At 50.7% G+C, this 21114-nt stretch overlaps 1 protein-coding gene across 1 annotated transcript in view; it reads right to left on the bottom strand.

The window, feature by feature from the left end:
- Window positions 1-13884: 13884 nt before the first annotated feature.
- Window positions 13885-21114, bottom strand: part of CXCL12 (chemokine (C-X-C motif) ligand 12) — a 10212-nt gene continuing 2982 nt past the window's right edge. The window contains exons 6-11 of the mRNA XM_011978610.1: window positions 20549-20644; window positions 19670-19789; window positions 19083-19198; window positions 17523-17640; window positions 15448-15534; window positions 13885-14716 (exon numbers count right to left, since the gene is read on the bottom strand). Coding sequence (XP_011834000.1) covers window positions 14560-14716; window positions 15448-15534; window positions 17523-17640; window positions 19083-19198; window positions 19670-19789; window positions 20549-20644 — 694 coding nt within the window. The 3' untranslated portion in view covers window positions 13885-14559. The remainder of the gene's footprint in view (window positions 14717-15447; window positions 15535-17522; window positions 17641-19082; window positions 19199-19669; window positions 19790-20548; window positions 20645-21114) is intronic.

Raw genomic sequence — 21114 nt, forward strand, 5'->3', positions numbered from 1 at the left:
TTCCTCAGTGAAGGCACCAACAGGGCCCTGGAGGGTTCCCACAGTGGCCAGAAAGAGAGCCGCCTCCCCCAAGGCTCAGGAATGCCCAGAATGGTTGTTTCCTCACGGCCTACAAGTCCATGTGACCCAGGCTGAGGGTCCCACGTTCGGGGAAATGCCTGGGAAGGGGAAAGGACAAGGGTAGCCTGTGGCTGCATCTGGGGCCTTCCAGACTGACCAAGGCCGGTCGCTCCTCCTCCCCATCAGCTTGCCTGGCTGCAGCATAGACTTTGGCCACTGTCTGGGAAAGCTGAGCATAGCCACCGGTGCCAGCCACCATCCTGAGCTCTTGACCTTTCCCTCAGCTCCTCCCTGGAGGCTGGCCATCTTGCTCAGGTCTGGCTGGGAGCATCAGCCTTTAGGCCAAGCCAGCAGCAGCCAGAGTGGACTGAGGCCTCCACCTGGCAGGGCAATGGGGAAGGCATGGAGAACCCTAGAAGGGAGGCAGGGGTTCCTATGGTTACAGGATCAGGTTTGGAGCCAAACAGACTCACATCCAAATCCTCACTCTGTCACTTCCCAACTGTGTCCATTTTTGGAAAGACTCAGCCTCGGCTTCCAGTACTGATTTTGTGAAGAACTCCACTCGGTGGTGTCTCTTTCCTCTAGGACCCTGGCTATGTCCTGAGGTCTGGCCAGCCACCCGCTGCCGCATGTCAGGCCTGTGCTGAAGCACCAACAGCAGAGATCTGTTCCAAGGCTCAGGAATGGGACCTGCGGCCGCTGTGGTCATCCCCTGGGGCCACCAGTTGCAAAATTCAAACCAGTTGTGTCTGTCCCAGTGCTGGCCTGCGGTTTGCACAGGCAGCATGTGCAGGCCCCACTGGGAGCAGGGAAGCCTCGGAAGGGAATGCCTCTAGGTAAGGGATAGTTCTTTAATTCAGGCTCACAGGGAATAAACACTGTAGTGTTTCTCATGTGCTGGGACTCCAGGGGGAAGGGCCAGACACAGGGGAGTCTGCAGAAGGAGTAGTGCGGGTAACTACTGATGTACAAACATTGGAGTGAGATGGACTTGGGTACCAGTGTGGCCTTGGGTGTGCAAATGAATGCACAATCCTGGAGGTAGTTTCTGTCTTCATTGCAGAGATGAGTGGAGAAAGCGTCCAACATAACTTCCTACTTAGCTATTGTGCCATCATTCCAAAATTATTGTAGTACCTTCTATGTGCCAGTCACTGATAGGCAAACACAACAGACCAAGTCCTCCCTTGCTGCACAGCACAGGGAAGCAGGCAAGAAATGAACATATGTGCTGGGCAGTGTGATGGAGAGGAGCAGCAGCAGGAGGAGGCCGGGGGCGCAGCAGCAGGGGAGGAGGGGGCTTCTGCAAAGGCTTTTCTGACAAGGCCATGGTGAGCAGAGGCTGCAGGAAGAGAAAGGTGAACCACGTGATGATATGCAGGTCAAGAGACCACCTGCTGCAAAAGTCCTCTGCTAGGGGTGGGCCTGACCTGCTGAAGTAAGAGAAGGAGGCCAGTGTGGCTGCAGCAGAGAGGACTGAGGTCAGAGACATGCCAGGCTGGTGGGGCAAACCTTTGTAGGCTGTTACATCACATGGGCTGGGAAGCCACTGGAAGGCTTGAGGAGGTGGGCTGCAGCCAGCCATCATCACAAGCCACTTCAGCTGCTTCTGAAAAAGCCTGAGGGTGGACAGTCAGGGGTTAGCACAGTGATTTAGGCAGGAGACCCCTGTGACTTGGACCAAGACAGTAACAGTGAGAAGTGATTGGATTCTGGAAATCTTTTTATGATAACTAATTGGTTTTGTTAATGTTTTAGCTTGGGGTTGTGTGAGAATAAAATCAATCAAAGATAAATATAAGGGCTTTGGTGGCAGCCACTGAAAGGATGAGTTGCCATTTGCGGAAATGGGGATAAACAGGTGGAAATTCAGAGTGTCATTCTGCATATGGTGCATTTCAGAGGAGGAGCTGAGTGTACAAGTTTGGGCTGGAGACAGCACTCTGGAATTCCTTCACGTTTCCATGGTGTTCAAGACCAAAAGAACAAGTGAGTACAACTGGTGCTCAAGAAGAGCTAGGGGCCGGGTGCAGTGGCTCCCGCCTGTAATCCCAGCACTTTGGGAGGCTGAGGTGGGCGGATTACCTGAGGTCAGGAGTTCGAGACCAGCCTGGCCAACATGGTGAAACCTCGTCTCTACTAAAAATACAAAAATTAGCCAGGCATGGTGGTACACACCTGTAATCTCAGCTACTCAGGAGGCTGAGGCAGGAGAATCGCTTGAACCCAGGTGGCAGAGGTTGCAGTGAGCCAAGATCATGCCACTGCACTCCAGCTCGGGTGACAGAATGAGACTCTGTCTCAAAAAAAACAAAAACAAAAACAAAAACAAAAACAACAAAAAAATAAGATGAGCTAGGAGCACTGAGCCCTGAACGCTGTCACAGTGAGCTGTCTAGAGGAGAAAGAGGAAGCAGTGAAGGGGAATGAGAGGGTACGAAGCAAAGAAACGGGCAAGAGTGGCCTCCTAAAGGCCAACCAGAAAATGTGCTTCAAGGAGGGCGATCAACAATGTCAGGTGATGCCAAGGGACCGAGGAAGCTTAGTATTGATAACTGGCCTTTGGATTTCCCAGCATGGGGCTGACTGGCCTCCTAGTGCCCGAGCAGCTGCAGCACATGAGCCATAGGGTCAAAATGCTATTGGGCGCAGGCTCAACGAAGGGAGAAGTGGAGAAACAATGGGCATGGGGAACACAGACAACCCTTTTGAGGGCTTGTGTGTGATGAGAAGCAGAGATACTACAGAAGATGCAGTGGGATATAGCTCAGAGATCGTTTTCAATGGTGCTTTGCTTTGTTTTTGATAGGAGATATTATAACATGTTGGCAGGTTAATGTAAGCAGTGAAAAAATTATGGTGTGGTGAAAGGGGAAGTCAGGAGAGGCATCCTTGTGCAGGTAAGGACTGCTTGTCTCCACGTCCCAGATGCTGCGGGCCCGGGACGGGGGTGACAGCAGCTACAGTGCATACATATTGGATGAGTGGGTGGACAAGAGGTGAAGCTTGTGAAAACCCCCTTCTTCCTCTTTTTTTTTTTTTTTTTAACTTTTAAGTTCAGGGATACATGTGCAGGCTTGTTGTATAGGTGAACTCATGTCATGGGGGTTTGCTGTGCAGATTATTTCATCCACACGTATTAAGCCCAGTACCCATTCGTTATTTTTCCTGATCCTCTCCCTCCTCCTACTCTCCACCTTCTGACAGGCTCCAGTGTGTGTTGTTCCCCTCTGTGTCCATGTCTTCTCATCACTAGCTCCCACTTATGTGGAACATGTGGTGTTTGGGAAAACCCCCTCTGTAATGCTCCCTTTCATTCTGTGACAGAGGAAGCCAGATCATGAGCTGCAAGTTGACAAAGGAGAGGAGGAAGAAAGCTTAAGGAAAGGCAAGAAAGTATGGAACAAGCCCCATACTGGGCTGAGTAGAATCAGGCAGCTGAGTATGAATTTTGAGAGTGGACAGCAGGGAAGAATTTTTTCTAAGCTCCGATCAGCTTTGGAGGCGCAGGTGCAGGTGCAGGGTGGACTGAGTGAGACTTAGCTGGGGAAGGTTAAACAGCAATTGACAGCTGGGTCCTTCATTTTAGGCCCGGGGCTCTTTCCACTCGGCTGCCAAGTCCACAAGCCCCACTTGCTACCCCAGGCCCCTCCATTCATAGCAAGAATAGGAGGGTTGGGGAGTTCAGAGGCTTCACCTATGGCTTCACTCAGCTTTGTTTCTGTTTGGTTTCATGGGCCAAGAGGTGGACACAATTCCTTATGCTCTTACATGTAGCAAGGCAATGGCCTTGAAATCCGAGAGCAGCTAAGATGGGAACCCCAGGGTTGGGCTCTGACTTGACCAGAGGCTGCCACCCAAGGCTTGGTGCTGCCTTGCAGCCTGAAGAGTCAGGTTACTCATTAAGTCTGTGAAACAACCATGACTAGGCACTGGCAGGAAACCCTGAAAAGGCATTATGGAGCTTCCTCCTAGTGGGGGATGCCTAGGAGCGGACTCCACCTGAGGACAGCTGAGGATTTAGCTGTCTCCAGTTTGCTATGCTCAGTAGATACACAGACTGTGTGGTGGGCCCCAGCCTTCCCTGTACACACCTGTGGCTGTGCCAGAGCTCTCCTAGGCTGACAGATGTTCACCTGTCTCTCCACAGCTGATGCTGGGCAGGCAGGGTGGGTGCTGCCTGGGTCCTGTGTGCCTTATGTGGAGGCTTCAGGAATGCCTCTGGGTCTTTGATCAATCCTGATGGGTAGCAGGCACGGCTAGGGAATCTGTGTGGTCTAAATTAGGGGTCCCCAGCTCCTAGGCTGTAGACCAGTAGGGGTCCATGGCCTGTTAGGAACTGGACTGCACAGCAGGACGTGAGCTGTGTGTGGGGGAGCACTACTGCCTGAACCCCGCCTGCTGTCAGATCAGCAACAGCATTGGATTCTCCTAGGACCGAGAACCCTATTGTTAACTGTGCATGCCAGGGATCTAGACTGTGCACTGCTTATGAGAATCTAACTCATGCCTGATCCTCTGAGGTGGAACAGTTTCATCCAGAAACCACACTCACCCCACCCTGCACTGTCTGTGGAAAAACTGTCTTCCAAGAAACCAATCCCTGGTGCCGAAAAGGTTGAGGACTGCTCGTGTAAATGGTCTTTCTTTGGAGCTTGCAAGTTGACCCTGGTGATGATTATTTGAGTGTAAATAGCAGAAATCCTCATTTTAGCTCCAAGAGTATTTACTTGGAACACAGAGAACCCAAGGCAAGGAGTGCGGCCAGACCTCACCAGGGACCAACGCCCTCCGAGGTTCTCCAGGCCCTCCATGGGCAGCCACAGGTTGCTTCCCTCTAGGGCTTCCTGGTCTTGCATCCCCACTTCTCTGAATCTGTTTCAAGCAGTGGCGGCTCCTTCCGCTTCTGTCTCCCGGCGGCCCACACTCCAGAGTGCCCAGTCCTCAGCTGCAGGCACAGAGAAAGGGAGCAAAGCCTGATGCTGTTGAATCACAGCCGTGTACTCCTGTGACAGAAAATCAGATTGGCTTGCAATATGCATCTGGTGTCCACTTCATGCAATCAGCCGTGCTGAGGGAACCCCATCACTGTGGGGGTCCAGCTTTCTCAGCTGTGTTTGTACCTCCCACAAGTGATGGGAATGAAGAGGCTGCAACCCAGTGCCCTGTGCCCCCCGTGCCAGACTCCCTGTATGAGCTACACCTCCGGCTTCTAGAATAAGTCCTCTTTCCAATTCACAGGAGGATACCACCTGGGCTCTCCATGCCAGCCCTCATGGGCTCAGTAGACCACCCCTCCAAAGAATTCACTTTTCTCAGGTTTCACCTTCACAAGCACTTTTTAAGCGAATCCTCACTGATGCCTAAATTAGGGGTCTTTTCTGTTTTATGCTTCCCTGATGCCTGAATACACCACAATCTATGAAAATACCCACTTCTCACACGGCAGTCGTCAGACTGCAGGCTTCGTGGAATTAGAGCGAGTGTGTCTTGCTCCCCACACTCCTGCGGTGCAGGAGTGGCATTGCAGCTGTTGTTGGCCGAGTAAATGAGGGGACAGTGCAAGCATGCCAGGGCTCAGGCTTTCTTTCTGATGCCAGGTCATTTTGAAGGGTTGCCCGTTGTTGATTCCCAGTGCTAGGATACCAGTGTGGTGTGCTGGAGACACAGGGGATACGACCCAGTGACTTCTCCCCATCCTTTATCTGAGGGGCAGGCTCAGCTTCCAGATCACTTCCTGCTCCCTTGGTCTCTGAGCTTTGTTAAGGGGCTCAGCAGAGGCAGATGTGGGTCTTATTCTAGCTCTGTGGACTCCAGGAAACAGGAGGTGAGGAGAGGGAACAAAATGGGGAACTTTTGGGGTGGAGGGGTGGGCTTTGTCCTGTCCCTCAAAAGCTAGCTGCTTCCACACACTCTCCCAGTCTAATCCTCCTGACCCTTGGCAATAATAAGCTTCGGTGTTGCAGCTGGGAGACTGGAACTCACAGAGATCAAGGGATGCATCTCAAATCACAGAGGGAGCAGAGAGTAAATGGGACGCAAGCCCCAGTCTACTGATCTTCCATGAAGCCTGCACAGGTCCCCTGACACCATGCTGCCCTTCCCGGCCTGCTCTAACCCTTCTCCCTTTCCCAGTCCATCTGCAACTTAGCGCCCACATGATGACCATCCCATTAAGTCACGGGAAGGTTTGGCACGGGATGATGTGATCACATCTGGACCAATGGGGAAGAGGGCTTGGAGGACCGGATAATCTGACTCAGACATTCGGAACTTTCGTGCTGACCTCTCCTTTCCAGCAAGGTTGACTGTGGATGACAGCGAATGTGCTAGAGAGTGTTAAGGGCTGACCTCTGTGAGGACCAGAGTCTGTCTGCCGGGCTCATCTCCTATGCCCCATGTCCAGGACAGTGCTGGCTAGTCATTGCTAGATGACAGAATAGTGTCTGACTTCCAGCAGGGTCCCTGTGCAGAGCAGGAAACACAGAGCATTGGTCCTCAGCAATTATCATCAGGGCCAGACCTCTGTTGCATTCTCCCAGGACTGAGAAGGACAGTGTGGAAGTTTTCCTCCTCATAGCTGTCAGGAAATACCTGAGACCCTTGCACAAAACCATCCCTTGTGGAGTAGAGGAGATGCTGGCTTTTCAGAAGCAATTCTAGCAAAACCAAGGACACTCAGAGAAAAGGGAGCACCTTTCCCTGCTAAGGATCAGCTGTCCAGAAGAGGCAAGTATGCCTCCAGAGTTCTCAGCTGTGATTAGCATGATTACAATGCCCTGTTTTCCATGAACCACTGTAGCCAGGATTACACAACCCTCAGGTTTGGGTTTGAGGGGAAAAAACCATGTCCAGAAAATTCCAAGTAGTAACACCAATTTCAAACTGTTGGTGGCTACATTTGAGTACAGATCTTTATTAGGAAAATTATAAGTGCATATACATTTTTTCATTGGTATGACTTCAAAGTAGAAATTGTTGTTTCTCAAAGAGTTGTTTCTTATTGATTTATTTTTTAAAGCACACTGCATATAGGAATCGGCCTTCTCCTGGACCATTTTCACATTATCTGGGAGATGCAATTGAAACAATACAATATACAGTATTCATCACATTTAACACTGAATTCTTCACTGCTCAGAGACTGAGAGTTCAGCGAGGTTGCAAAATAACAAATTTTCTACATGGTTTTGTCAGTGGTCTGCTTAGGGGATTTGGAAGTTTCTAGGGAGTATTTCCCAGGAATGAGGCTCCTTCAGAATGGGTCAGGGAAGCTCTGTAGAGGGATCAGAGCACTCAAATTCTCATCCAGCTGGAAAAGGGTGTAGCACCTGGGAAAGGCGATCAACTCCCAGTCAGGGAGCCCACAGTGATAACATCAGTCAGAAGATCACACCATGGAAGGGTCCAGTGAGATCCAATGGAAAGACTTAGAACGAACATCTAAGGTTGTGGGTCGTGGGGGAGTGGGGGGAACTTTCTGCTATTCAGCCCCTCTGCTCCAAGCTGAACCTTTTGTCTCAGGAAGTAATCTCTAATAACAAGCAGAGTGCCCTCTGGAGCCTCCTCGCTGGTGTCTCAGTGCCTGGACAGAGGGGGACACACAGTAGCACAAACACGTGGCACAGACTCAATCCCAACACACAGCCAGTCCACGAGCCTCTGGCCCCTTCCTCTGGGTCCTGATGCAGAGCTGGCAGTGAGGGCCTCCAAAGAGGTTACAATGAGCCCAAGGGAATGTCAGGTAGAGGCAGCACCAGGTCCCAGGACAAATGAGGGAGCCCTACTCAACAGCTCGCTGACACACTTGACTAGCAGTTTGAAAGCAAAAGGAGATTTGGATTACAAGAGACGTTTCCCTTGCAAAGGAAGACTGTATTTAAATGCATATTGCTTTAGCTGGGCAGTCTCCACCAAGGAGCTGATTGTTAGCAGAGGAATTGTTATGCAAATAATCTTCCCTGCAGTTTCTATTCTTATCTATTTTCTCCCATGAAGGAGAAATAGAAATGATTCCTCTCCTGACTGTAGTCAAGATTTAGGGTCATGTTTGTTTCCCCAACCAAGAATTCAATGGTCTAAGTTCATGGATTGGGGGCAGGTAAGTCCAAGTTCTACATGACGACAGATTTTAAAATATCTTGGATTACCTGGATAATGACTGCCCCACTGAAAACTCAATTATACTGCTATAGTGAGAAGTTAATTTCAAAAGGTTTTGAAAGAGTTCTGTATCTTTATAACTAATAAAGATCCCTCAGGCTCTAGTTTTTCAATGTACCATAGCTGGATTGAGGATTTTAATTTTTGTTTAAGGAACAATTTTGGTTGGTGGATTTGCCTTCTGCCATGAAGATCTAATTTGAAATACTTATGAAAATACTTAACACATGTTACTAATAACTCTACAGATTATTAAATTCAAAAACATTTACAATTCAAGATTACGCCACTATAATTTACTTCCTACTTCCTACATGTAACATACAGTTTCCTTGCTTTGACTTTTGTGTTTTCCACTTTCTTCATTAATTTTTTTTTTAAACTGGGGTCTTTAATCAAAGGGGAAAAGTATTAGTAAGACTGAATGAAAAACAAAACAAAAACCCGCAAGTGCTTGCCTTTGTCAAAAGTGAACATTTTAAGTGGCTTAGTAGAGCTCTACTGACTGTCCTCAGTGGAAGGGGAACACTCCAAATGTCAGGCAGGTTGACTTACTCTTTGCACAGCACATCGCTCTCTTAGAGAAATGTCCTGTGGGAAGGGCCCGAAGCACAGGTGACACGCAGAGCAGAGAGGGCCCAGGGAGGAAGGCAGGAGATGATGGCAATGCCAAATGGTGAAGAAGATGAGGTAAGATGTGAATTGGGAAGAAATCTTCATGTCCAGGATTGATTATTTTACGGGCTGGGTTTTAAAAACCAAAAACAAGTTGTGAATGCTTGTTTTCCGCAAGCACTGCTGGGCTTGGCCCTAGTTTGAAGGTACTGACAACTGAGGGAGCACTGATGGGGCAGCAAGCCTCTGGGGTCAACCCTGGTGCACACCAAATTCCCTTGGGCTCTGCCCATGGACCCAGCATGGTTTTGTGATCAGTGTGGGAACCAAGGTAGTTCACCCCAAAGGAACACGGCTCTGATCAGGACTGCACTCTAAGGGGAATCTCCTCGCTCAGCGGCTCCATAGGGGGAACAGTGCATGCATCAAGACACTGGTCACAGAGGAGGATGCTGGCTTCGAACAAAAACACAAGATTGGACAATGGACAATACAATATTTCAAACAAGACACAGATGTGCACAGTTTTCAGGTAACACAAGACATTTTCATTTCCTGCTTGGTGCACAGTTTATATGAAAGCTTTGGTCCTGAGAGTCCTTTTGCGGGGCCATGGAGACAGTCGTGGACACACATGATGACGGATGAGACACAGAATGATGAGCAGAACGTGGAGGATGTGGAGGTGCTCGGGATGAGAGCTGGGTCTCACTCTGCCCTGACCTCACACTGCTGCCTCAGCTCAGGGTAGCCCTGCTGCCCTCCCAGAAGAGGCAGACTTGGCTCCCATGTGGATGGAGAAGTGGGTGAGCCTCCCGTGTGGCCCTCCACCATCCCATCCCAGAAAGAAGCCTTCACTAGGCTTTGCCCAGGTTGACTGGTCCTGGCACCCACAGGCATCCCTCCTGGTGGTTCTCCACCCTAGGGCTGACCATGGGGGCGAGGTTCCTTCAGCCCACTCTCCCTAGCTGCACAGCTCAGAGAATACAAAACCCAGGAGCCCTGAGTCAGAGGAGCGGCTCCATGGAAAGACACTCTAATAAGGCAAGTACAATAATGGCCTTAGTCTAAGCTCCTATGTGTCACCAGTGACACTGAATAATCAAACTAAATGAAAAATAAATGTCATGTATTTTGCTACATAATCAAATGGTGAAAATATGGCAAAGTGTGCAAAACAAAGCCCTTGGCGATGCCTGGGACCCTGCCCTGGCAGGGGAGGCTGTGGCAGGCCCTTCCCTAACACTGGTTTCAGAGCTGGGCTCCTACTGTAAGGGTTCCTCAGGCGTCTGACCCTCTCACATCTTGAACCTCCTGTTGACAAGAACAGAGGGAAACACCATTAAGGCAGGTTCCCCCCACACCCAGCTGGCTCCTGCAGGGCGACTGCCTGCGCGGAGGCCCTGGGGCCACTCCCTACTTCCAAGTTGCCACCTTGGCCATGCATCTCCCTTCAGAGGCCCTGGGACAGCAGAGGGGAGGGGAGCGCGAGACGCAGCCAGGCTGAAGCGGAAGGACCCATGGACGGCAGAAAGCAGAGAACAGACACGTGGCAGACGTATGAAGGCACAGAGAGGCCCATCAGAGTGGTCATACGACGAGGACAGGGCACACTGCTTACCCGACACTGGCGTGGGACTGAGGCTCAGGATGCTGCTGCCCTGCATCCTGGCCTCGGCTCTCCCAAGAGACACTTTCATGGCTTCCAGTAACCCCTCGCCCTCGGAGCCTCTCAGCCAGGGGCCATGCCACTTGCAGGTGGCCCCAGGTGGGGCTGCTGGAGGTGGCACAGGGGTGGGTGCACAGGCGGCCAGGACCTCCCAGGAGGAATGCATGCTGGACAGAGTAGTGACCATGGCGCACCCCTCATCTGGCTCCGACTGGTGTGAGCACTTCCTAGTTTCAACCCACCAGGAATCCCGGTCAGGCTCTTCGCTCTTCCATGGCGACCCTGTCTTCAGCAGTGGGTGTACCACCTGCTCCCAGGAGCTTCATAAGCCACTTGGAAGCCACAGTGAGCCCCCAGGGCATGTGCAGTCACATCAAGACATCAAGACAGGACAGACCTTGCAAGCGTTCTCAAGATGGGACCCACTCTCAGTCCCTGCAGACCCTGCTCCCCAGGAGTGGGATGGGAGGGAGGCAGCATTGCTTGTCACAGCAGCAAGCAGTTTGTATCCTCAGGCAGCCTTAGCTGGGCCCTCTGTCCCTAGGGAGCCAACAGCTTTTCATGCTGACCCGGACAGACTGGCCACCCCTCTCCAGGCACAGAGTCCTGCTGCATGTGGAGTCCGAAGAACACAGCTAAGTAGGGGGGCACAGGTTGGCCCTCTTGGGGCGCTTTTGTCAGAGTCCCATGGACCACAACGGCTACTGGCTTCCACGGGAAAGATGGCAGCCCCAGGCAGCCCACCCAACAGCCCTGTGCCTTAAGACGTGGGGAGGGCAGAAGACTAGGGCACCCCTGTATCCAGGGCTCAGGCCTGTTACCCCCAGTGCTGGCAAGAGGAACGTAGGCCTGGAGAGTTGTCCAGATAAAAGGGATAGTGGCTGGAAACAAAGGCCTTTGGCTGAAGCATCCTAGGATGCCTCCACAAGGAGAAGAAGGCATGGCTCTGATCACAGGGAGCTCATTAAAGCTCAAGGGGACACGGCGCTCCGGGTCGGGGTGTGTCTGACATGCAGGGGTCTTGGTGGGTTTTCTCCTGAATTCCATGTGCTCCATCCTCCAACCACTTCCTCTTTTTGCATTTATTAAAATTATGACCCAGGTTCGGGGTGCAGGGTGGGCAGGTGTTTATGTGAGGTGGAGAAGGGCTGAGAAATTCAATGCATCCTTTTTCAGAGCACTACTGAAACGGGGGCCTTGCTCTTCCATCCTCCCAGTCCAGATTAGAGAAACTTGGCAAAAAAATCTCACATATACATCTACATGGGCAGGGACGGAGGGTGCAGGAAAGTTCTAGAGCTTAAGTGGTATTTGCTTTAGGCAGATAAGGTATTTCCCATGAATGAGGATCGAGGTGGCTGCGCCGTGCAGCCGGAGCACACGCCATCACACAGGAGGTGGGAGGGGACAGGCTGGGATCCCCAGGGATTCAGGACCCTTGCAAAGTTCCATAGCACATCTGTCCTCCACGTGGAGGACCTGTTTAAAGACTGAGAATTGCCCAAAAAGGAGCTCCCTGAGAAGTGTTTCCACATCTGCTCTCTGAGAACGCAGCATTCCCTCTGGCTCACCCCACACAGTTTGCAGAAACCCACCTGGGCTTGGGGATCAAGCCACTCCCACAACCTAGGAAGGAGAGGCTGAAGAAGCCCCTTCCCAGGTGGCAGAGTGGTGGAGGGAAAGGCAATGGGTATTTGGAAAAAGCTAGGGCCCAGCCCTGAGGCTCAGTCAGTTTTCACCTTTCCTGAGGGCCACAGAGGGGTGGCACACCCCCTTCCTGGCAAGGCCACCTCTACTGGGCTAGCAGGTTGCCCTGCACACTGGCCAAGTGGTTACAGCCTGGTCTCCACAGGAATGCAGACTGTAAGTGTGTGGAGCTGGTGAGCTCCCCAGTGATTGTGGGCCTTCTAAGAGAGGAAGTGGAGGGTGGGCTGAGGGGCTCAGCAAACCTGGGCATTCCTGGAGCTCCCAGGCTATTCTGGACAGAGTCCTGAGCACACAGGCTCCACGTCACAGACCCCTGCCCCAGTCTCTGCACAACTACTTTCTTCATAACTTAGCAGACCAATAAGGGCCTTTAAAAGCACATAAATACAGAAGCTGGTGTGGCTGGCAGGGCAGCAAAGCACTGCTCCCCCACGGAAGTCTGAGACCCTGCCCGGTCTGCATGGGGGTCTGTCCTGGAGGAGGATCGAGCAAATTTACAAAGCGCCGAGAGCAAGTGCACTGTGGTCCATCTCGAGGTGGCAGATAACTAGTTTTTCCTTTTCTGGGCAGCCTTTCTCTTCTTCTGTCGCTTCTTTTTTCCTATCTTTTCTTTTTTCCCCACTTTTTCTTCTCTGCGCCCCCTTAGATAAAATTAGTAGAACCATTAATAACGTGGAAATAAACAAAACTTCGTCTCAGTCTGCATACGATTTAACACTGGCCCATGTACCAGTTAAACTGTGCTTTCAGTCTCAGACCTGGAGGCCCCTGGTCAAAGCACTGTTTATCAGTGATTTACTAAGATAAATTGGACATTTCCTTCCATTCAAACAAATGTTCCATGGACTCCTAGAACACCTTTGTGAATGGGTTACTGTGACTGCCAATCTGCCAACCTGAATCTGGTTCCCACTGGGGACAAGGAATCCACATCTCAGGGTACACCCAGGGCCAGGCTGGCCATCGTGGTCCTTGTCACCTTGTCCTGCCCTGCTCTCATGGGACTTTTTCTCCTCAATGCAGGGCTGAACTCTTAGCTTTCTCTAAGAAATGCCTGCATTTGGACATTTGGAGGCTGCGGGCCCCAGGTTCACACTGCCATTTGGAAGAGGAGAAAAAAGGCAGTGGTCCCACCTTCCCCTTTCTAGACGCCTGTGAACCCTCCTGGGAATGAATGCAATTGTTCTGGAGAGCAAGGGAGAGAGCTGGTTAGCAGATTTTTATTAGAGCAACTGGCTCGTGACTGTCACATTAAAATGATTCAAGCTGAATGGTATTTAATGATTTATGGGGTGAGGCCACCTGTCCCTGTGAAAGCTTGATATTAACCACGGCCTGGAGTCATGGGATTTTTACATGGGAAAATGTGAAAGGTTGATATTACTAGGGTTGAGTCTCTGGGGATTACATGGGGATGTTAGGAGAACCGAGGAGGAGGAGGGAGGGAAGAGGAATTAGTGAGTCAAATATTATTCTTCAGAAAACCAGCACTACTATTTCAATTGGGTTTAAAAAAAAAAAAAAAGATCCAAAAACTTGAGCTGCAGATCTAATCTGCTCGTGAGAAAAAGCCCATACACTGTCACACATGGGCTGTGAGAAGGGGTCTCAGGCACCTGACCACAGGCAGGCTTAACTGTATAAACCAGAAACGTCTATGAGCTCCATCACTAACAACTAATGAATTTTATTTCAGGTAAAGAAATTCCCACATACAGTAGGAGGTTTATACCATGAAACAATTAGCATTTTATTGCTAGTGCATATAATGTCACATTTGATACAATTTTAGTACAAGTGAAAAAATACACTGTGGCTAACATTGAAAAGCTGCAATCACATTTATATATCATATATATTTCTTTACAAATTGCCAGTAGTTTGAGATAATAGAGAAGTATAAACTACTGACATTCATATGGCTCCACTTCAAATATATGAATTGTTCGACTATAAATATATTCTGAAATACATTTGTTTTCTAAAGAAACATAAAAAAAAATGTGCACAAAAATATATATAAAAATGCCTTGCAAAAAGTTACAAATAACACCAGGACCATCTGTGGATCGCATTTATGCATGGAAATGTCATCTTGCCAACAGTTCTGATTGGAACCTGAAACCCTGCTGTGGCTTCAGGGGCGGGCAGTGGCAAGATGCTGGTTTATTCATTGATTTTTTCACTTCTGATTTCAGAAACCTCAGAGTTTGTAGTGCCTCCATGGCATACATAGGCTTCAGAGGCAATCACAAAACCAAATCGCTCAAAGCGAGCTCTCAGATTTAAAATTGCGTTTGATTCTGTAAAGACTTGTCTTTTGTGGGTAAGCAGGGGGACCATCACACATCCCCAGGACAGGGCCAGCTCCATTCGGGAGGAGGCCAAAGATAGATCTCACAGAGGGCCCGAGCTGGGGAGCAGGCCCTGGGAGGAGAGGGATGCAGGGCATGAGCCCCAGCGATCACCCTCTTCCCGGCTGGTGCGGCGCTGATCAGGCTACAGAAATGAGAAGCAGAAGCAGGATTAAGCATGCTCTCGGAGTCGGGGAGAGGGTGGGAATAGCTGGGAGAGGGGTCTCTGAGCACAGTCCCAGTGACAGTGGCTTCTACATGGAGCCCACAGAGCCAATCATTGAGGTTGAAAGAGGAGGTGAAGGCGGTGGCAGTACCCAGCCTCAGTTGGTATCTGAGAGCCACAGAGGCCTTCCTCCTGGGAGGGGCGCTGCTGCAGGAGCCTCAGCGTCTGGAGGAAGGATACTTTTTGTAACTCCCTGTTGAGCCACCACCTGACTGTGCCCAGACTCCCCAGGGGAGCAGAGGAGATGCTCCAAACAAGCCAAATTCAGATCTTAAAGTAATCGTTGGTTTAAAAAATGAGAATGAGAATGATGATGATTGTGATGATCATGAAGGAACTAACTGCTTGGAAATGCTGTTGATAATACAATTTCTTTCTTAGAAAAATCCCAGTAATAAAAGCTCCAACGTGCACGGGTACAGGGCATGGATGAATACAAGCTGCAATATCATACCGTACGCTATAAATGCGGTGTCTAAATGCTGGCAAACCTCAGGCCCGATCCCAGATCAATGTGCCCACCCCACACACACACCCGGTCCTCATGATTAAGGCCCCCTCCCGCACATCTTTGCCCTTTCATCTCTCACAAAGTTTTAGTTTTCCTCAAGTGGGTCTAGCGGAAAGTCCTTTATGGCTGCTGTGCTTACTTGTTTAAAGCTTTCTCCAGGTACTCCTGAATCCACTTTAGCTTCGGGTCAATGCACACTTGTCTGTTGTTGTTCTTCAGCCGAGCTCTGTGAAAACAGAATGGCAACAGTGTGCGGCTGCACAGGAGGAAGGCGCTGCTGCCCCGTGTGCATCCGCTCCCCCAACACCCATCTAGGGCCCTTGCTGGCACTCCGTGCTCCACTTGGCATGCTCAGGCTCCAGAGGTGCTCGCGATGTGCTGGGGAAAGCTCAGCGCTGGCAGTGCAGGAAGTTCCATTACAGAGACATGGAAATGTGAACAGAAGTCTTTCCGTGGCAGTGCAGGGGGAATTCATGGAAGGGAGCATTTGAGCTGTCTTTGAAGGGTAAGTAGGAGCTTGGAGAGTAAATAAAGGGGAAAGGAAAATCAGAAGCAAATACGCCAGAGGGGTTACAAAGCATGCAGAGGACACTGAGGAAGGGGAGGACAGGATGCTCTAGGCGCCTGTGGAGGGGAGAATGGAGAGCAACAGATGAGAGGTTTATTTGGATGGGTCATCTTGATAGACATAGGGCTGACTTAAGGATGGGCGTGAGGAAGCCTGGAGGCAGGAGGCCTCCAGAAGTCACCGCAGTCTGACCAGGAGGGTGACCAGCCAGGGAGGGGAGGGGCAGTGCAGGTGGCTTACCAGAAAATAGTTTCTAGAAAGATTTTACAAGTTCACTGAATGTTTCTTGGTCTCATTTGTTTTTAAGTTCACACTCTCAAGAGCTACCCTACAGGCAAACTCCTGGGGAAGGCCTGATTCATCTCTCTGGATCTCTTGCCAGAAAGCCCGAGGTGCCAGGGAATGTCACACAGCCCAAGTACTTAAGGGTCTTGAGGACAGCTAAGCCCCAGCACAGTGGCTCAGGGGCACCCAGGGAGTCTTCAAGTCCATTAGGTGAAGAGGGTTGCAGAGGTGGGTGTGGCTCGGAGCAACCCACATTGGGGTGCAAATCTAGGCCCTGCCATTTGTTAATTTAGTGTCTGTTTAGACCTGAGAATTGTATTTGGCATCTTCAACTTCAAGCAGGTCCATGCTAGCTAAACTCAGTATCTTTAAAATACTCTTCACAAGAGATAAAGTATCATGTTGTAGACAAAGTACTGAAAATATATTCATCTTCTAGGGCCCTAAAATATACTGTAAATAACAAACACATTCAAGGCAGTAAAGGGTGAACTCAAAACTAAAAACAGTTTTCTAAAATCAAAACTAAAAACTGTTGGTGTCGGGTGGAAAAGTCTTTGGGAATTTGTAGCTTTGGTTCCAACTGCTGTCCCCACTCCATTTTTTGCACTAGGACTTCTGAGCAATCAAATCCTCTCCAAGAGACTCCCCGAGCCCTTGCTTCCCCGTGTTCAGACACAGGACCTCGTGAGCATGAGAGGGCCAAGCTATAGGCTTTCAAGCACATGGCTTTCTTCCTGCACTTCTTGCGGTTTTCTGCACCCAGCTGAGATTCTCCTGTCTTGTGGATGTGTGATTTTGGTCTTTGTTTCCCAAATGAATAAAATCAAATGTTAGCGGCTGCCATCCACACCAAATAACACCAAAACCTCATATGCTGTACTTGAGAAAATACAGGTAAGTGAGCTGAAAATGTTGAAGTTTCACCCAATGGTTAAAGAGGACTTAAACTGACTTTAGGTCTTGTAAGTTAATGTAGGGCATCGGATCCCCGAAACTGGCAGGCCATTTATCACTGTTATTAGCTAAGGGTTGGCTAATTTAGTAGGCTTCAGTCAAAACCTTGGCAAAGCCCATAGTTTCTCCAACATCTAGCTGTGCTGTGCTGAAGAAAGGAGGTTTGGAAAGAAGAGAGAACTACTACAAGCACAGCAGGGTGTGCAGGCCAAGAACAGCTTTTAAAATTCATGGCTGGTGGCACACTAAAGGTCCTCATGGTAAAAATAGCTGCCACTAATTATGCCAAGTTCAAGGTTGGACACTTGGCTTATGTTACTTCTACACCTTTAACAAGACTTGGGTTAGATGTTACTATGTTCGTTAGATGCAACTTTGTTCGTTAGATGATGTTCAAGACTTACACAATCTGAAGGGCACAGTTCGGAGTGTTGAGAATTTTGAGATGCTTGACGTTGGCTCTGGCAACATGGCTTTCGAAGAATCGGCACGGGCATCTGTAGCTCAGGCTGACGGGCTTCCCTAGAAGAGGTAAGGAGAACAAGGCACTTGAGTACCCTGCCAGATTTTGGTAATGTGTGCCTGGGTCTGCAGCAGTTGGTGCAGCCATTAAGGATCAAGAGATGGCATCACCGGGGTGAGTTCCAGGTTACTGGTGCATTTTGGGAAAGGCCATCTCCTCAGGCAGCACAGTGAGTTCTGGCTAAGCTCAGACTCAGCTTCTACAGGGCAAGGAGACCAACAGGCCTGGGGAGAGCTGGACCCTAGATGAGGGGGGAGATTAAATTAGAAGCCACCTGCTCAGTGTCTTAAGGTAAAGGTAGTAATTATAGGAGATAACGGTTTCAGTCCAAGGTACTGAGATTCCCAGTTACTCTTTGTAAAATAAATTCCTCAAGGGACAGCTGAGAAAGATCTCTTTACTCAGGGGAAAGGAAGGGGGACAAGAGGCTCCAGGCTCTCTGGCCTCTCTCCTCTGGCTCAGGCCTCTAGCCAGGAAGCACAGTAGCGCTCAGGAATGCTGCCCTCCCCAACCCACAGCCCCCTCCTCACATTCACCTAAAGCTCTGGAAGGCACAAAAGAATCCTGGCTGGCTTCCTACCTGTGAGTCCCCTGAGAGCAGGCCAAGGGCCCACCTTCTGCCCAGCACTTCCCCCAAGGCTTGGAGATTAGTGGAGCTGGAGTCAAATGTGGTTTTCATTGCCTAGGCAGGGATTCTGTAGCCTCAGGAATTGTATTAAGATCTTTACAAAATCACCAATTTACAAAATGCCATAATTGACACTCATTAGTGTAAATTAGCAAGGGGCTCCTGCAGAACCCACTGCTCAACCTTTAAATATAGAATTGCAAGCCCTGGAGGGCTGGGATTTGTGTGTGCTTTTTGTTTTTTTGTTTTTTTTCCTTGCAGATTGTATCCAAGCCCCACTTAATACCCCAAATTATTTGAACTTGTGGATCCTTTCATCAGAGATTAAATGTATGTCCAAGAATATTTAGTCCAGAGTTTTTTTTTCTTTTTTCTTTTTTTTTTTTAAGCTTGCCTGTTTACAAAGTTCTGAGAGGCCTCTGTCTGAAGTTCTGCACCTTTGGGAAAGAATGCTGGGGAAGCAGGAAGAAATCTTGAGAAAGGGGCTCATTTTATTTTATTTTTTTCTACAGGCTGCAATCAATTGAGGGATGATGTGGACTAAGAACAGCAGTGTGTATTTAGCCACCAAGTTGCAGGAAAAGGGGACCACTTGTCTCCCCACTTCCTTGTCCCCGGGACCAAATGCAACTCCCTGAAACCCAGGAGAAAGCCGAACATCAGGTTGCTGGTGACTCACGGCACTGGAGAGACCCAAAGCAGCCTTCACTTTTGTACCTGATCTAACTCCAGAAAGGCACCTCTGGGGCTCGTTTCCAGCAGCTGCACTGGGACCCTGCAGGGGAGGTCAGCACTGCACTGTAACCAGATCACCTGGGAAAACCACCACCAGGGCCCCGGCCTGCAGCCTGGGTAACTGAGGAGCTAAACGCTCCTCTCTGAGTGTTGTGCCTCCAGGTTTCCCTGGATTTCTTTTGGGCCCTTCCAAGCTGAGGCAGGGGGTGGGTTGGGGGTGGACAGAATAGGAGCCCAGTAGTGAGGCACAAGCCCCCCTCCACCCCGCCCCCAAGCAACAGTGAGCTTGAAGGTATGCATCCAAGGGCAAATGCCGCAGCCGCCCCCGCTGGGGTGGGTGGGGCTGTGACTCTCCAGCGCCCAGAGAAGAGAAGCTCCTCTGGCTCCCCTAATCAAGCAGCGGTGCTCAGGCCAGAAATCAGGACCTATTCAGAGCTCCAACACACAGGCGCTCTCTCCTCTCCCCCTACACCCCCTGGGATTATCCGTTTCATTCAAAAGCAATTCTTGTTTCTACTCTCAGGACCTAAGGCCCGCCTGTCAAGCAGCGAATTTCAACAGGTCTTTTTAAAGTGACAGAGCCCCCAGGTGTGCTTACCAAAAGAACAGGGTTTCGTGTGCACCTCCTGTGCTCTTTCCTCCAGCTTTTTGTCAGTAAGACTAACTTTCCCAACCGTTCTGGATGTAAATCCGTGTACTGGCAAAAATCCTGACTGGCTCTGATGGTACCCCGGATTTGGGACCCAGTGAGCTTGGCTCCAGGAGTTTTCAGAAAGCCTTCCAGTCTAATGCAGAGACAGGAGCCCAGCTGGCCCCTCCAAGCAGGCTTGGGAAGGGGGCCCACCCTGAGTTTAACCCCGGGAAGCCCAGGAACCCAGCTGCCTGTCGGAAGTCGGCCAGTGGGGGAGGGGGCAGGACCCCTGGCCGAGCTCTCTCTGTAGTTCAGCTTTAGGACTAAGTGTGGGGCCAGGGGGAACATAGGCACAGCGAGATGAGGTAGGGGGCGGGGGGGGACAAGCATTCTGGCGATGTGTACAAGGAGAAGCAGACCTGCCTGGAGCCTGGCCCCTGCCCTGGTTACTTGGCTGCCAGTGGGGCAACTCTGAGGGCCATGTCACCCTTCCCAGGCCAAGAGGAGTCTGGGACGGACCCCACGTCTCTGTGCTTCCCCCAGGTCAGCTGCACCCATAACTCAAGGACTGGGGTGCCTCATTCCAATCCTCTCTCTAGCCCTCTAGGGGAGGGGGCAGCACCGTTTCCCAGAGCGGTGCACTGTGACACCTCCACCCTCATCCCACCTCTCAGTCAATAACCGCCCAAACCAGAGCCCTTATAGGAACAGAAGAATATCCAGCAATAAAATCTAGAAACATGCCCCATGACTTGGGGGGTCAGTGTGGAGACACTGCCTCAGGGACTTTTCAACAACGACAAACATTCCCAATTGCCTTCAGTCTGTGTCCTGAACACTTCTCAGGCAGTCCGCCACGACCCCGGGCGGCCCAACCTCTCCTGCGCGGCTCAGCTGCGCTGGCCCTGCTCACATCAGCGCGCAGTCCACGGCCAGCGAGGACGCCGGGGCCGCGTCTGCACGAACCCAGTCAAGGGCCTGAGGCGCGCTGGGCCCGCACAGCCCGCGGCTGCAAGAGCACTCAGGGTGTCCTTCAACTCTTTGCAGGAAACTTCGCAGCCAAGGAAGCGCAGCGGCCTGAGCCACAGGGTTTCGTCTCGTGTGTTCAGAGGCAATAGTTTATTTTGGTTTGCAGCGGTGTCCTATGACAGGGCAGCGAGTTTCTCTTCAGCGAAAGAAAAGAAAAGAGCCCTCTCCCAGTGAAACGGGACACCAAGGTTCCCAGTGGCTTAGGGCCTTGGAGACTGAACTTTGCTGCAGCTCTCATTCCGGGGCAAAGCGCTTGGCCGGCTGGTGACAAAAGCGCCTGTCTGCAGGTGTGTTTGGGGATCTGGGGAGGGGGCGTGGGAGGCCCGGAGGGTCCCTAGGCTTCTCTCGGGTGAACCCGAGAAGAGGCAGGGAGGTAGAGGCTGGACGCGCGCCCAGATCCGCGTCGCTGGGGACCGCGGAGCTGTGCAGAAGCGCGGCCTGGCGGGTGGC

This window comes from Mandrillus leucophaeus, unplaced genomic scaffold, assembly GCF_000951045.1.
Source record: "Mandrillus leucophaeus isolate KB7577 unplaced genomic scaffold, Mleu.le_1.0 Scaffold197, whole genome shotgun sequence".
In the NCBI taxonomy this organism is placed as follows: Eukaryota; Metazoa; Chordata; class Mammalia; order Primates; family Cercopithecidae; genus Mandrillus; species Mandrillus leucophaeus.